General features: G+C 37.6%; 1 protein-coding gene across 1 annotated transcript in view; it reads left to right on the forward strand.

Moving 5' to 3' along the window:
• Window positions 1–15,348, forward strand: part of ADAM7 (ADAM metallopeptidase domain 7) — a 65,469-nt gene that overhangs the window by 19,562 nt on the left and 30,559 nt on the right. Inside the window, exons 6-11 of the mRNA XM_074284684.1 lie at window positions 601–672; window positions 3,824–3,993; window positions 4,891–4,975; window positions 8,176–8,306; window positions 12,245–12,419; window positions 14,555–14,644. Coding sequence (XP_074140785.1) covers window positions 601–672; window positions 3,824–3,993; window positions 4,891–4,975; window positions 8,176–8,306; window positions 12,245–12,419; window positions 14,555–14,644 — 723 coding nt within the window. The remainder of the gene's footprint in view (window positions 1–600; window positions 673–3,823; window positions 3,994–4,890; window positions 4,976–8,175; window positions 8,307–12,244; window positions 12,420–14,554; window positions 14,645–15,348) is intronic.

Here is a 15,348-nt window from a genome sequence, read left to right on the forward strand (position 1 = left end):
ATGGATGAAGAAACTGAGATGAATAGAATTAAGTGATTTTCACAGGATCACATAATTAGTGTTTAAGGTCAAATTTGAACTCAGGAAGAAGAGTTTTCTGACTCTAGGCACTCTGTGCCCTACATAGAATACTATCTAGGTCCCCCAGGGATTTTTAAACTAAGGTTTAATAATTTATAAAGATTATACTATATGATTTATACATTATATATTTATATAAAATTATAAATATATATTATATATAATTCATAAATTATAACATATAATTTATAAGGATTTTTGTTCAAATAGACATTGCCCTATATCATGTTTGAAGAACCTATGACTTTTCCATTTCTGATTCTAAGGCCAGAATTTTTTCAGGAATTAATTAAAAGTCACTATAAGAGGAGGAAAAACAACCTTTTCTCCCATTATTACTATTGAATTTTTTCTTGGCTACAGGCATGAATGGTTTGTTATCCACATCAATGATGGAAACAGCCACATTGATAAGATCCCAGAGCCATTAGTATGTTGGGCCATCTTGAAATGTATAAGCTCTTTTCTAGAGCTTTTCTTTTTGTGTCTAACAGAGGCTTCCCAAAATTGTATTTCCAGTACCGGAGACACAATCATCTGCAGAAATGGCTGAGGACTCGGATTTTCGGCATGGTTAATTTTGTCAACATGGTAAGTAAGATACATTTCAGTGTGACTGAAGCTCAAGTACCATGGACAGGTCCTGGGTTTGCTTGAACAACACCTACAAGACAGATTTTGCTCGTTAATTGTGTTCATTACTTCTTGATCTCATTATAAATAATTATATCAGGCAACTCCCTAGGACCAGATGGGTTGCGAATGGCCTTAATAGAGCAATATTCTATGCCAGGAGTCCCCAGGTTCTAAAATTAAATTCTTCCTTTATTTCTACACATAAATGAAAGCAGGCTTATTTAGAACAATTTGCCAATAATATCTGTTATCACAAGTATGGTTATCTTAATTTTGCTGTTATTCAGTAATCTCAAGTCTTTTGTGACCATCTTTGGTGTTTTCTTGGCAAACATACTGGAGGGGTTTGCCATTTCCTTCTCTAGATCATTTTACAGATGAGCAAACTGAGGCAAACTGGGTTAAGTGATTTGCCCAAGGTCATACAGCTAATAAGTATTTTAGATCAGAAATGAACTCAGGTCTTCCTGATTCTAAACCTGGCCCTCTATCTACTGTGCTCATCATCTGAATTTTACAGATGAGGAAACTATGCTCAATCATACTAATTATTAATCAATAGTTTATTAAGTATAAATGATATGTTTGACTCACAATAGATCATTAAGCATATATTGAGCACCTACTCTGTGCCTGGAATTGTGACAAAAAAAATTACAGAACAACGCTAGCCATCATAGTGAACTTGTAAATATATTATTAGTAAAAGGAGAATAAAGACTAGATTTGTGCTTTTGCTGATTTGGAAGGAACTCTCAGGCAAAAAAAAAGATCCTTTACCAATACTGTCAACATATTTTCTGCTACAGTCTTTGAGAGCTTCCTGGCTCACTAAGAGGTGTAGGAGTTACTGTCAAGGTTTCACAGTAACATGGTAAGAATGTGTTTCTCACAGGACTCACCCCCAGATCTCCCTGGTGTTCAGATTAGCTCACTATCATGACACCATGTTGTTTCTCACATATAAGTAGATACTGAAGAATGAAGATTGTTTTAGAAAGAAGGCATTATGGGAGAAAAAATTTAGAGCAAATGGTGGCTGAGAATATGACCCAGCCTCTTTTATGGTTAGAATTAATAGGGTAGGGATGATGTAAAGGATTTGTTGCTGTCAAAAATTAAGTCTTCCTGATTACAAATCCATGTTCATGAAAATGATAAATTATCTTGACTTCCAATACTTCCATTGAATAGTTCTCTACCTTCCTGTGGGGCTGGGGGGGCAACTAGGGAGTGCTATAGTGCACAAAGATTCATCTTTCTAAGTTCAAATCTGGCTTCAGACATTTCCTAGTTGTGTGATCCTGAGGAAATCATTAACCCTGTTTGCCTCAGTTTCCTCTTCTGTAAAATGAGTTGGTGAATGAAATGGCAAACCATTGCAATATCTTTACCAAGAAAATGCCAAATAGAGTCCAATGGAGGTTTCAGACCTTAGGTACTGTTCTGTCTTTACACTTTGATTTTCCCATTCTTTATCCTTTAGTAAATCGGTCCAAATTCACAGTACTCTCTGTTCTTGAAACTCATGTCTTTTGCCCTATTGCCACTCATCTCTTGCCAAAATGAAATCCTGATTTATTGCATCATCTGCCTCCTTCCTTCCTACTCAGGTTCTGTAGAACAAAACTGAAAAAAATTCTCATGGAACTACGCATATTGGGCCCACTACAGCTGTCCTCCTATGGCTTCAATAAATACTTTTGTACTGATGATTCATAAATTGATTTTCCCAGCCCTAATATTCCTCTCTCTTTCTAGTCTCATATCTCCAACTGTTTATTGAATATTTCGAACTGCATGTCCTGTAGGCAGCTGAAAGTCAACAAATACAAGAATATACTTCTCTTTTCTGCAAAGCCATCCCTTCTTCCTAACTTCCCAAGTACTACTGGGGGCACCATCTTCTTTCTAATCATAAAGACTTGTAGCTCTTGGGGGTCATACTCAACTCTGCACTCATCTTCACCTCAGTTCATAACCATATTCAACCCAAAGTCAACATCTGTTGAATATAACTTCTTTTTCTGCTGTGACATTATCATCGCCCAGGTACCAGTCCTTATCATCTCATGCCCATACTTTTGCAGTGGCCTGCTGATTAGGCTTCCTACCACGAATCTTTCCTCATTCCAGTATATCCTGCACTCAGCTTTCAAAGTGATCTTCCTAAAGCTTTGGTCTGACATTCAATCATCTATTCAAAAAACTCCAATGCCTCTCTAACTTTTGTTCTGTCTCTCTCTCTCTCTGTCTCTGTCTCTCAGTCTGTCTGTCTCTCTGTCTATCTGTCTGCTCCTTGATGATAACACTGTCTAGCTTGACTACTATATATGTTTCCCTCGTACTTAACACAGTGTCTGAAATATAAGACATATTTAATAAATACTTTTTCATGTAATATCATATTATGTGCAAGTTACTGTTTTAAGTTCTAGGAATATTAATTTTAAAAATGTAGGATACCTAACCCCAAGGAGCTTACATTCTAATGGGAAAACAAAAAACAAAAAACAAATATGAAGATACATGAAAGGGAACGAGGAGTCAGCTTTCCCAGAAGTATGGCAAAGAGATGGCCCAGAAAGAATTTGCAGGTCCTGACAAAAGCACTGGAAAATACTAAAATTGATAACTCTGGGTCTGCTTTTCTTCAAAAAACATTTTTGATTCCAACATAATATATGTTAGGTCAAGGAGTATTTCATTTTTGTCTTTATGTTCCTAATATCTAGCATAAATGATTGAAGAAAATTAACAAATGTCAAAGGAAGAAAGGAAGAGAGGAAGATAGGAATGGAGGAAGGAAGGAAGGAAGGAAGGAAGGAAGGAAGGAAGGAAGGAAGGAAGCAAGCAAGGAAGGAAGGAAGAGGAGGGAAGCAGAGGAAATGAGGGAAGGAAGGAAAGGAAGGAAAACAGAGTAAAGGAAGGAAGGAAGGAAAGGAAAGAAGGAAGGAAAGGAAAGAAGGAAGGAAGGAAGGAAGGAAGGAAGGAAGGAAGGAAGGAAGGAAGGAAGGAAGGAAGGAAGGAAGGAAGGAAGGAAGGAAGGAAGGAAGGAAGGAGTTTGACACAAAATTGTTGTTCTTGTTGTTTTTCCTTTGGACAGCTTTATAAAACCTTGAATATTCAAGTGATCTTGGTAGGTCTTGAGATGTGGACAAATGGAGATAAAATAGAAGTCAATTCAAACTTGGGCACTACCCTTCTTTACTTTGGTGGCTGGCAGGAAACAACCTTGAAAAAAAGAAAGAATTTTGATCATGCTCAACTACTCAGGTGGGTGATTTTCCTATTATTCCCTGGCATTGGACAGGACATCTAGGGGCTGGGAGTCTTTCCTCTCTGCTCTGCAGACAAATACTTCTGGGAGAAAATCTATTTGGATTTGTGGGGGTGGGGACCGTGTCGTGGTTTAACACACTGCATTGTGTCACAGTGACTTTCCCAATGTTCTCTTTTGTTATTTTTTTATTAAAGTAATTTTTTTCTTCCCAATACTGATGAATAATAGATAAAATGACACTGACATTGGAATTTATTTTAGTTTGACCAAGTGAAATAAGGAAAAAAATGCCTCTGAGTTTCCCTTATTTCTCTCTCAATATCTCTTCTCTTTATCTATGGTCTGTGTTCATTATATAGTCATCAAGGTCCGATGAACCAGATGTAGTTGGATTGGCCTCTACTTGCATAATACCTGGGAATCAAAAATGACTGGATTTGGGATAGCATCTTAGAGAACATCTAATAAAGACTCAATACAAATGAGGAAATTCATTTTAAGAGAGTTTAAAGGATTTGTACAAGGTCATGCAGATAGAAAACATCAAAATGGGGAAATTGAAACCAGATCTATGGCTTCCAAAATTATTAGCATGTCCCCTTTTTTAAAAGGAAGAGGGAGAGGTAAGGAAGAAATATTTTCCAGGCATGAGGCTGTGCAAAGACATAGAGGTGGGAGATGGGATGCTCTTCATGAGAAATGGCAAGTCAGCCAGTTGGGCTTCCTATCACCCCAACTTCAAAAGGTTGTTGTGAGGATCAGATCATATAGTAATTTGCCAGACAACATACCATAAAATATTTATTATTAATATTTTCATACCAACAACAATGCTGGTTCAAGAATCCTTGTGTCATCATGAATAATATATTTCTCTCTTTTACTTACAGTGGAAATTGGCTCTCACAGACTGCTCAAGGAACAGCCTACCCCTGGGGGATGTGCGTGCCCTATCATTCTTCCAGTATTGTGAAGGTGGGAACTATTTAAAATGATCAAGGATGCTTTGAACCAAAGGTTCTGCTTTGTAAAAAGTCATCTCAGGAAGAGACATGGCATATATTGGGTCATTTCTTCCTATGGGTTGACCTGTGGGTAATTAATGGATCCAATGTGCAGAGGCAGCTTTGGGATTTAAGTCAGAGAAGGAAGGTGGTATCAATTGCAGAATAGAGAGTAGTTCTGATTTCAAAAAAGACCTAGATTTGAATCATATCTCAGATACTTTTGTTGTTCAGTCATTTTCAGGTATGTCAGATTCTTCATGACCCTATTTAAGGTTTTCTTGACAAAAATACTGGAATGATTTTCCATTTCCTTCTCCAATTTATTTTACAGATGAGGAAACTGAGTCAAACAGGGTTAAGTGACTTGCCCAGGATCACATAGCTAGTAAGTGTCTGAGGATGGATTTGAACTGAGGGAGAGGAGTCCTTCTGGCTCCAGGCCTGGTGCTCTGTGCTGTGGAAGCACCTAACTGTGCCCAGACCCTTAATATTTGTTTAACATCAGGCAAATCATAGAATGTATCTGAGTTTTAGTTTCTTTTCTTTAAAACAAGGGGCTTAGAATCAATGATCGTTAAAAGCCCTTCCAATTCTAAATGTTATTATGCAAATATGCTGTTAAAAATAAAATCCTATTAGAACTAACACATAGTGCTATGGAATACTCCTAGGAAATTAGTGAGTTTTCTGTGATTAGAAGCTAAAGAGTAGAGACTAGAGGATTACTCATTAGATATGTGGTGTATTAAGTAGCCTTTGTGGCTTTTTCCTGCTCAAAGTTAGTGAAATGCCCTTCAAAATAAAGCAAGCCCTGGCCTTTTCCTTCTTGGAAAATATGGGATAAAAGTTTCATAGGTTACTTTACTAAAGGTGGAAAAATAAAAGCAGTTAGAATAAGTCCAAAATTAAAAAAAATAATAATAATAAATGATCCATGAAGGCAAAATATCAAGACTATAAAATGTCACAAACCCATAAATGGTAATTATTTATTAATACTTTATGCGGGACTTGATCACTGATGCAGCAAAGAGAGAAGGCGTCCTTCTTTCTGATGAGAAAATACAGTGTAAACAACTTCATACATCATGCTCAGACATCCATCCAAACACTTTCCAGAAAGCTGCAGGCATGCAGAATTTCTAAGTTCCTATTTTATTCCTGGGGGATCTTGCTTGCTCTTATTTCTTTCAAGCCAAAAGGACCCTTTCTTACTTGAACCTCCTATTTTGGCAAGTACACAGTAGAAAATCTGCACTTCCAAACTTCCCTATGCAGATCCCTAGAGAAAATAAAGGTGGGAAAAATTGTTTAGATTATTTTTCTGTAAGCTATGGCCCAAATTGGTCTGTTATACTATCTTGATTCCCTTGACATTGGCTTTATAAATGCAGCCATATAAGGGGTCCATGATATTATTAATTTTTTCCCTGTGATATTTCACTACGAAAATTTTTACATCATAAACACAGGACAATATAGTCTGTCTTTCTCACTATGATATTTAGGGATCTATGATGTGGGATCTATAGACTAGATTGCAGCATTCTCAAGGCAGTAGAATCAAAGGACCAACTTTCAGGCCATCAGATGTCCTAGCTGGGATTCATCTCCATATTAAAACAGATATCACTTGAATTCTATTCTTGGGCATGTCATCCGGCCTGTATATTATTTGGACAGTTCCCTAAGATTTATCTGACAAGTCATCAATGAGTTGTTTTTTTTTTTTTTTTTTTTTCGAATGAAGGGAATGCTTTTATGGAGAGATCCCTGCCCTTATGATAATAGTACTTCCTTCCCAAGGTTGTTGTGAGGATCAAATCATTGTTGATGTAAAGTATCTAAGTATTTAGTATCTAAGTACTTTACAATTTACTTTATAGTAGCATATATTTTGGTTATTATTATTCTTGAAATTATAGACATTTCACACATTTACTTAAATCTAGAGAAGAGTCCCCTGAGCTGAAAGTATATAAATAGTACTAATACTGGTCACACAATTTCTTTCTTTTCCATTTTGGCTTGTCAATTGAGGCTTCTATACTCCTTCCTGGATTTTCCAGTCATATTTCCCAACCTTCTCAGCCCCCACTTCCTCCTTTCCAACTCAAAGATAGCTAATCTGCTTTTGGGATAAGATCATGCTTTATCTTTGTAAATGCCAAAATACCTTGCATATAATAGGAGCTTAGAGTATTCCAAAAATCAATTATTAGGATAAAAAGAGAGCAGGGAGCTATTTGATGCAATAGATTTTTATGAATACAAAAGGATGCCATTATACCAAATGGACAAAGTCTAATATCAGACAATGTAAGAGCTGAAAAGCCCCTAAAAGATAGCATGTCAGAATTTGGAGGGACCTTGGAATAGAAACTGTGAGAACTGAGAGAAACCTTGGAATATAGGATAGGACTTTAGAAGTGATTTTAGATTTTAGATTTTAGAACAAAAGAAATCTAAGATATGCTTTAGAAATCTGGTCCAATCCCTCATTTTACAGAGAAGAAAGAGTTAGATTAAATCATTTCTTACTGTCATGAAAGTAGTTGAATCAATTCACAGACTTTTAGAACTGAAAGGGACTTTAGAACAGATAATGCCAAAATATGGAGGAATCATAACATAGAATGTCAGAGTTAGGAGATATATTAAAGCAAAAAAAAATTATGAGTAAGAAGGACTTTAGACCAGAGAATGTTGGAGTCAGAACTATTCTAGGAAAGAGAATATGAGAATTAGAACAGAAAATGCCCAAATGGGGAAGATTTAAAGCAAAAAAAAAAGAAGAAGAAGCAGGAGAAACATTATAATATGCAATATTAGAGGTGGGAGGAACCTTATAACAAAGAATATAAAAATTGGAAGGGATGTAAAAACAAATAATATCAGAACATTGAATGTCAAGGATAGAAGTGAATTCAAAATATGAAAATTTACAGAGAATCTTAAGAATTATTCAGTCAAATTATCCAAATTATCCAGTCCTCATTTTCAAAAGGAGGAAATGGAACTACAGATAGGAGGCCAGTTGCCCAAGTCACTGGTCCGTAAGTATCAAATTCGGCATGGTGTCCCATTCCTTATGCCTTCTACATCAGTTATATTTCTGCTCTACCTCATTGTATGCTAGATGTCACTAATGCAGATTTATGGCTCCAGGATCACTTACATGACACCAACATGGTGGCTGACAAAATGGCGCATGAGCTGGCTCATAGCCTTGGAATGCAGCATGACACCTATCCTTGTGCCTGTACCTACGGACGATGTGTGATGGACGGAGGCGGAAGGTGAGACTCTTGTTTTTTGGGGGGAGAGGATGAGGGGAGAGGAACACACGTGATATTTCTCCAAGTAGCTTCAGGTCTCAATTTTGTTTAGTGCCTCTATGTTATCGTCCCAAGGAAGTAACTGTTTCTTGTATTTCTACGCCTTAATTTGTCTTTTACTCATGAACAAATAGCTTGGGATAAGATCCCACTCAAAGAAATATGACAATCTGTAATTGAAATTTCCATATAATTACTCATTAGGGTAATCATTCAAAAATTCAGGATCAGTCACAATTAATTTGAACTTAGAGGTGCCCTGGCACAGTCTCCTGTATTCCTAGCCTGATCCCAGTGATCCAAGAGGACCAATTGATTCCCTGTAATTAGTGGCCTGTAAACTAATAAGAACATGCAGATGATCTCCCAGTTTCTAGAACTAGCTTCTTCTTGAACACAGAGGAAATATCTTGGAAAGGATTCCCAGGGACTGCTCTGGAATTTTGGAGGAGACTCCCATAGGTTAATCACAATCAAAACTGCCCTACCAGCCAAAGCTAGGACTCATTAAGCAAAGGACACTAAGGATTTGGAAAATTGTCATTCTGGCATTGGATTCACATTGGAATTCTATGTATGAACCTCAGTGCCAATCCACTTAAATATGTTAAACATCTGAGAAGTTCCCAGTGTGTATTTCTTCCCAATGAGGTCACAACAGATGGAAAATTGTATGGCTCTGGACCACAAAAAACTACCTTACTAGATAAACCAAGCTAATGCTCACAAATCAATAAACTAATTGACCAAAAAGAACATATTCAACACCTATTAAATATGAGGCATAAAGAATACAAAGATAAAAATGAATTAATCTCCTCTCTCAAGGTGCTTACATTCTATAAGGAATGCAATGTATATGTCAGAATAGTCACCAAATAGATACCAAGTGGTTTGAAGAAGGGAGGATTCTATTACCCCGAGGGGGGGGGCAGTTCTTAGGTAGAAGATAACATTCAAGGTGGGTCTTGAAGAAGAAAAGAGACTCTAAAGAGCTGAAGATGAGAAGTCAAGGAAGAAAGCCTATGAAAAATCATAGAGATGAAAGAAGGAAAATTATGTATGATGAGAAATACAAAGAGCAGATAAATTCAAATAAAGTATGTAGGGAGTAAAGTGGAACTGGGCTGGAAAGGTAGGTTAGGTTTTTCAAGGGAAACGACTGTAAATTTGCAATGTGCCAGATGACTCTGTGCCAGTTGAACACATGCTAGTCATTAAGCTAATTGCTAGAGAAAGAAATAAAAACAAGCAAAATTGTTCCTACTGAGAGAGAGATTATATTCTAATGGCAAAGATAGTACATGAATACACGAATGTGAGGTTGGTTATAGTTTGTATTTCATCCTAGAGGTAAAAAGAGAGAAATATGGCAGAACGTGACTGAGAACGAATTTGTAAGATAGGGATAGGAATTGGACCCTCAAGAACTCTCAAATAAGGAAACTTCCACTACATACAAGTCAACTTTGCAGCTGATAGTTTTAGTGAGTTACCCATAGCTCAGAGGGTGAGTGACTTGTTCAAGGTCACACAGCAAATGTGCATTAGTGGTCAGACTTGACCCTAGGTCTTCCTTGCTTTAAAGCTCTGTACACTACACCACACTACCTCTTCCTGGAGTGCAGACATTAAGTGCTTTAGAAACTCAAGAAAAGATTAATATGGATGTGAATGATCGGAGGAAGTTTTATAGAAGGGGTGAGACTATCTATCCAGAACAATAGTAATATTGAGGTGTCAGGTATGCACTATGATGTTGCCTCTGAAAAAAAGTTAGGCTCAGACAGTATGCAACCCAAGTAAAGGTATTCTGATGAGGTTTACACACTCAGTGGGTGGGCCAAGTTTTCCTAAGGAGTTGGTCTCCCAGCAAAGCAAGACAAGGATTTTTTAAATTAAAGCTTTTTATTTTCAAAATGAATGCATGGATAATTTTGAAAAACCTTGTATTCCAAATTTCCCCCTCCTTCCCCCCTTCTTCTAGATGGCAGGTAATTCAATGCATGTTAAATATGTTAAAATATATTTTAAATCCAGTATGTGTATATATATTTATACAATCATCTTGCTTCACAAGAAATCAAGAAGGAAAAAAAAAAACTGGGAAAGAAAACAAAATGCAAGCAAACAACAACAGAATGAGTGAAAATGTTGTGTTATTACCCACACTCAGTTCCCACAATCCTCTCTCTGGGTGTAGATGGCTCTCTCCATCACAAGATTATTGGAATTGGTCTGAATCATCTCATTGTTGGAAAGAGCCACAAGACAAGGATTTTTAGAGAGGAAATGGTGCTGACAACATCGCAAAATATGTAAAAAATCAGCTTTTAGGAGCAATGTGTTAACATGGGGAAATCCTAAAGTCTTAGTGGAACTGTGCATGTGGTTACCTAGAATGCATATGGAAAAAGCCACTTAGAGGGTAGCAACGTATAGCAATGATATCATTACTAGCATAGGTTCACCCAAGGATAGCAAACAAGGGGACCTGCATAGGTGCCCTGTTCAGAGAAAGATTCATTGAAGTTTGCAGTCCAATGTCCTCTTCTGCATCCTGCTGGTGCTTCTTTCTTATTGGCTGATTTTTTATTACATTTTGGGCTAACAGTCATATGGTAACCTAGTGATGCGGTTACAGAATCTGCCCATTTGTTCATTGTTCTAGTGAGACCCATGATTATTTCTGCAGGGCTCTGGGCTAAGGGTAAATTTAAGCTGGGGGCAACCATCAGAATCCATCAATAAGAGTAGGATCAACAGAGAAGAGGAAAAGATCAGACACTTGAAAAGCATTGTCTTAGATTTGGGGGTCCACATTTTGGGATGAGAAGCTGCAGGTTATCCAGATAATGCTGAAGAACTTCGGTCCCCATGCTATAGGAGAGAATCTGCTGAAGGAGGGAGCATATTTGGAGAAAAGAGGGCTGAAGGGCATTAATGAACTTGAGTATAAAATAGGTAATATCCAACAAATCTCCATGGAACAAATTGTCTCATTGAATTAGCCAGTCTGAACATGTGTTTGCTTGTAAATACATACCAAAGGTTAAAATAGTTAATATTGTGTGTGTGTGTGTGTGTGTGTGTGTGTGTGTGTGTGTGTGTGTGAGAGAGAGAGAGAGAGAGAGAGAGAGAGAGAGAGAGAGAGAGATTGCTCCTCCTTTTCTCATTACCATATCTTTGCACTGAGCATGACCCATACCTAGAACACACTCCTTGTTTTGCCTCTGCTTCATGGAAACATGTTCTTCTTTAACATAGAGTTCAGGCACCAATTTCTGCCTGAAATTTTTTTCCCAATTCCTACCTAGATTAAACTACTTTATATGTATTTTATTAAGATATAGATAAATAACTATATGCATAAATGTACATATCACATACATACACATGCATATATATGTATAAAATTATTCATGGAGACACACACATACATGCAACTACATACATGTTTATACTATAAATACATATATATGTACAAATATGCATGTGTGAAGATGTATGTAAATTTAGTCTTGCTGTCTTGCTCAGTAAAATATATGCTTCTTGTGAACAGGAATTACTCTGTATGTGCTTGTAACCTATTATCTAGCACAGTGGCTATCACACAGTAAGTGCATAATAAATGCATGTTGATCAGATTATTGATTGATTTGTAATATAGTATGTAAAAAATCTACCTTTGATTAAAAAAAAAAAACTTTTTTTTTTTCAGAAGTATCTAAATGCAGTTTTAAATTGGGAACTTGAAGAGTTTGAGTAGGAATAATAAAAATGCTTTTCATGTGTACTAGAGATGACCGTGTCCTTCTGGAGCATGCCATTAGCCCTACCATTGTACCTTCCCATCTTCAATCACTAATCTTTCTCTTTTTTGGCTTTCTCATCCCCAGCATCCCCTCCCAAGGATTCAGCAAATGCAACCGCAACCAATATCGTCAATATCTCCTGGATTACAAGCCCATGTGCATCCTTAACGTCCCGCTTTCCAAAGACATCATTACATTCCCAAAGTGTGGGAACCAGATATTAGAAGTGGGAGAAGAGTGTGATTGTGGCAGCTTGGAGGTACTTAGAAGCAGTGGGTGTTTATTGGTGATCAGATATGCCAGGAAGGCAGAAATTCATGAATCCTGACAAGTTAGCAAACAAACGACGGCAATTAAATTTGAATTCAGTTTTAAAATTCAACAGAGCTCATGTCAGGCCCTGTGTTATCATGGATGAATCATGACTTATACAAATGGAGCTTGCTGAAGACCTGGAGCTTTCTGGTTTCCAGTTTCTAATACCTCCCCATTAGAACCTTAGAGGTTACCCAATCTAATGTCTGGCCTAACACAAGAACCCCTGCTCCAAATGACAGGCAGACAACACCTGTGTACCACGAACTGTACTGATCCCTAAGATTCAAAAACTTCTGCCTTCAAGGATCTTAACATTCTAATGGAGAATTTTTTTAGAGTATATTAGAGATTACCTTATTAGAGTATATTAGAGATTACCCTATTATAAAGGGGAACTAATGGGGTCCCTGCTAGTGCCACGAAGGCAAAGTTCATTGAGTTAGAAGCACAGCATGGTGGGCCTGGGCCCATTCCCCAAATGGAGACCTTGAATAGAACAATCCGGTGGGAAAAGGGAGCTGATGTGGTACAGACACATGCCAAAGTGCGAAGGCAGCTAAGTCATGACAGAGAAATCCCCCAAATCAGAAGCACAGCAAGGGAGGGGAATGAAAATGGCAAATGGTTCTCCCACCTCGGCTTGAAGACTTTCTGTGACAGGGACTTAATTGTTTCCCAAAGCAGAAATTTTCATTTATGAACAACTCTAGTAGTTAAAATGTTCCTTGTTTTGTTGAGCTAAAAATCTGCTTCCGTGCTCCTTCTTTAATTATTCTAAATTTACACTTTGAAGCCAAGTAGAATCATTCTACTCTCCATTTCATTTAAATATAGGGTCTCCCAAAAGTCAGGGTAGAGCTTAACAAGGCACTAAGATTTTTGGGACACCTTGGATTTAAGGTCAATATCGTGTCTCCTCTGATCCTTCTCTAGGCAACACATTCCCAGTTCCCAGGACCTCCCATCTCCTTGTTTTGAAGCCTTTCCCCATCTGGCTGTCCTGAGGAGGAAGTATGTATTGACATGACAGGGTGTTGGACCTGGAGTCAAAAAAATCCTTGTATTTGCACTTCCTCAAGCCAACAAGTATCTGTAAAGTCACTTACACGATGATAAATTTGAAAATTCTTCTTGGTTCTAACCCTTGGATTCTGTGATCTAAAATCATTCCCTTCATAATAATTACAATGACTATACAGGAAGCCTGTCCATTTCCCCAACCTTCTCAAAGAGAGCATGCATATGTGAAAAAGAGCCTATAAACTCCTAGAGAAGACCCTTCAGGATATATCCCCTGGTATAACTGTAGTCATTTTCTCTGCCCAGACCTCAGTTTCCTCTCCTGTAAAATGAACAATAACCTCTAGAGTATTTTCTAGTTATGATTTCACAGAGTAGGGTAGGACAACTGGGGCTTTGCCCTATGGATGAAATTTTAGGGGGACCCAATAATATTTTCAACTTTTTGACAGAATTTTTAATAGCAACTATTTCATTAATTAAAATAAGAAGCTCCAAGGTAACTTGCCATTGCTTCCTATAGGTAAGCTACGTTCTTAGCTTTCTGACAATCACCCTTTCCCACACACTGTGGTCCCACTAGTAATTTAAAAAATTTTTCTGGGGTTAACTTACCCTAAGGCCTCTTTGAATTAAGGATCCATTTGCTCACACTGGATCACAGGTAGCTAGAGAGTACCACAGTGCATAGAGTTCTGAGTCTGGAGTCAGGAAGATGAGTTTGAATTTGGCCTTAGATACTTACTAGCCTTGGGATTCTGGACAAGTTACTCAACCTCTATCTGCCTAAGTTTCCTCAGTTATAAAATAAGGAAAATAATAGCACCCAGAGTTGCCAGAAGGATCAAATGATACATGTACAAAATGCTTAGCATAGTGCCTGGCATATAGTTGAAATGATATAATTGTTCATTCTCTAGCCATTTGTGCTTTAAAAGAATTATCTCATAGATACGTTGAAAATATATTGGAGAGATAAGAAGTCGTGAGCTGTCGCAAACAGGGACCAACTTATGATGTGCCTTCTGTCCTTTTCCTGTTTCTTTCCTCACCAAGGATTGTACCAATATTTGCTGTGAGGCGAATAAGTGCATCCTGAAGCCAGGAAGTGCCTGTGGAGGGGGAGAATGCTGTGAGGCTTGTAAGGTAGGATGTCCTCTTCCACCTTATCATTGTCTTGTCTTTAGTTGATTTCAGACAGATACAGGAAGTCATAGAATAGCCCCTTTTCCTGATTTCTTCATTGGATGTGGGATGTCAGTAGATATATTCAGGTTTGACAGACAAACAACAATCAGGTCAGCAGTTTAGTCTGAGAAAGGACCTCAGTGTCTTATGTCTTATCCTGCCAGGTGATCTTCAAAATCTTAAGACAATTCAAATGGAAGTAATTCGGCTTCCTGGCATGGTGCTGGTAGATTCTCCATGTTTCCTAAGAATACAACAATGAGATCAGCACAACAGCTTTGGTAGTCAGTCTAACACTTGTATTCTCCTGTACTTTCCTCTAGAACCTCCCAAACACTGAGCTATTTATGGCAATGCAGATATCAATCTCATGATCAATATGGTCATCCCTAGAAAGTATACTGCCAGGGGAAGTAAAGTTAGCCACCTCATTCAAAACTTCATCATTTGCTGTAAGAGATGGACACATATGAATGGTTAGATGCTGGGTGATGGAGGGTCTGTATTTTCATGGTGTTAATCCTTAGGCCAAAATTAGTACAAGCAGCAGAAAATCGATCTGTACTTTTTTTGCACCTCAGCTTCAGGGACTGCATTGAGTGCACAATCATCTGCAAACAAAAAATCAGGCACTAGCATTCCCTTTACTTTAGTTTTGATTT

The sequence above is a fragment of the Sminthopsis crassicaudata genome, chromosome 2, assembly GCF_048593235.1.
Source record: "Sminthopsis crassicaudata isolate SCR6 chromosome 2, ASM4859323v1, whole genome shotgun sequence".
NCBI lineage: Eukaryota > Metazoa > Chordata > Mammalia > Dasyuromorphia > Dasyuridae > Sminthopsis > Sminthopsis crassicaudata.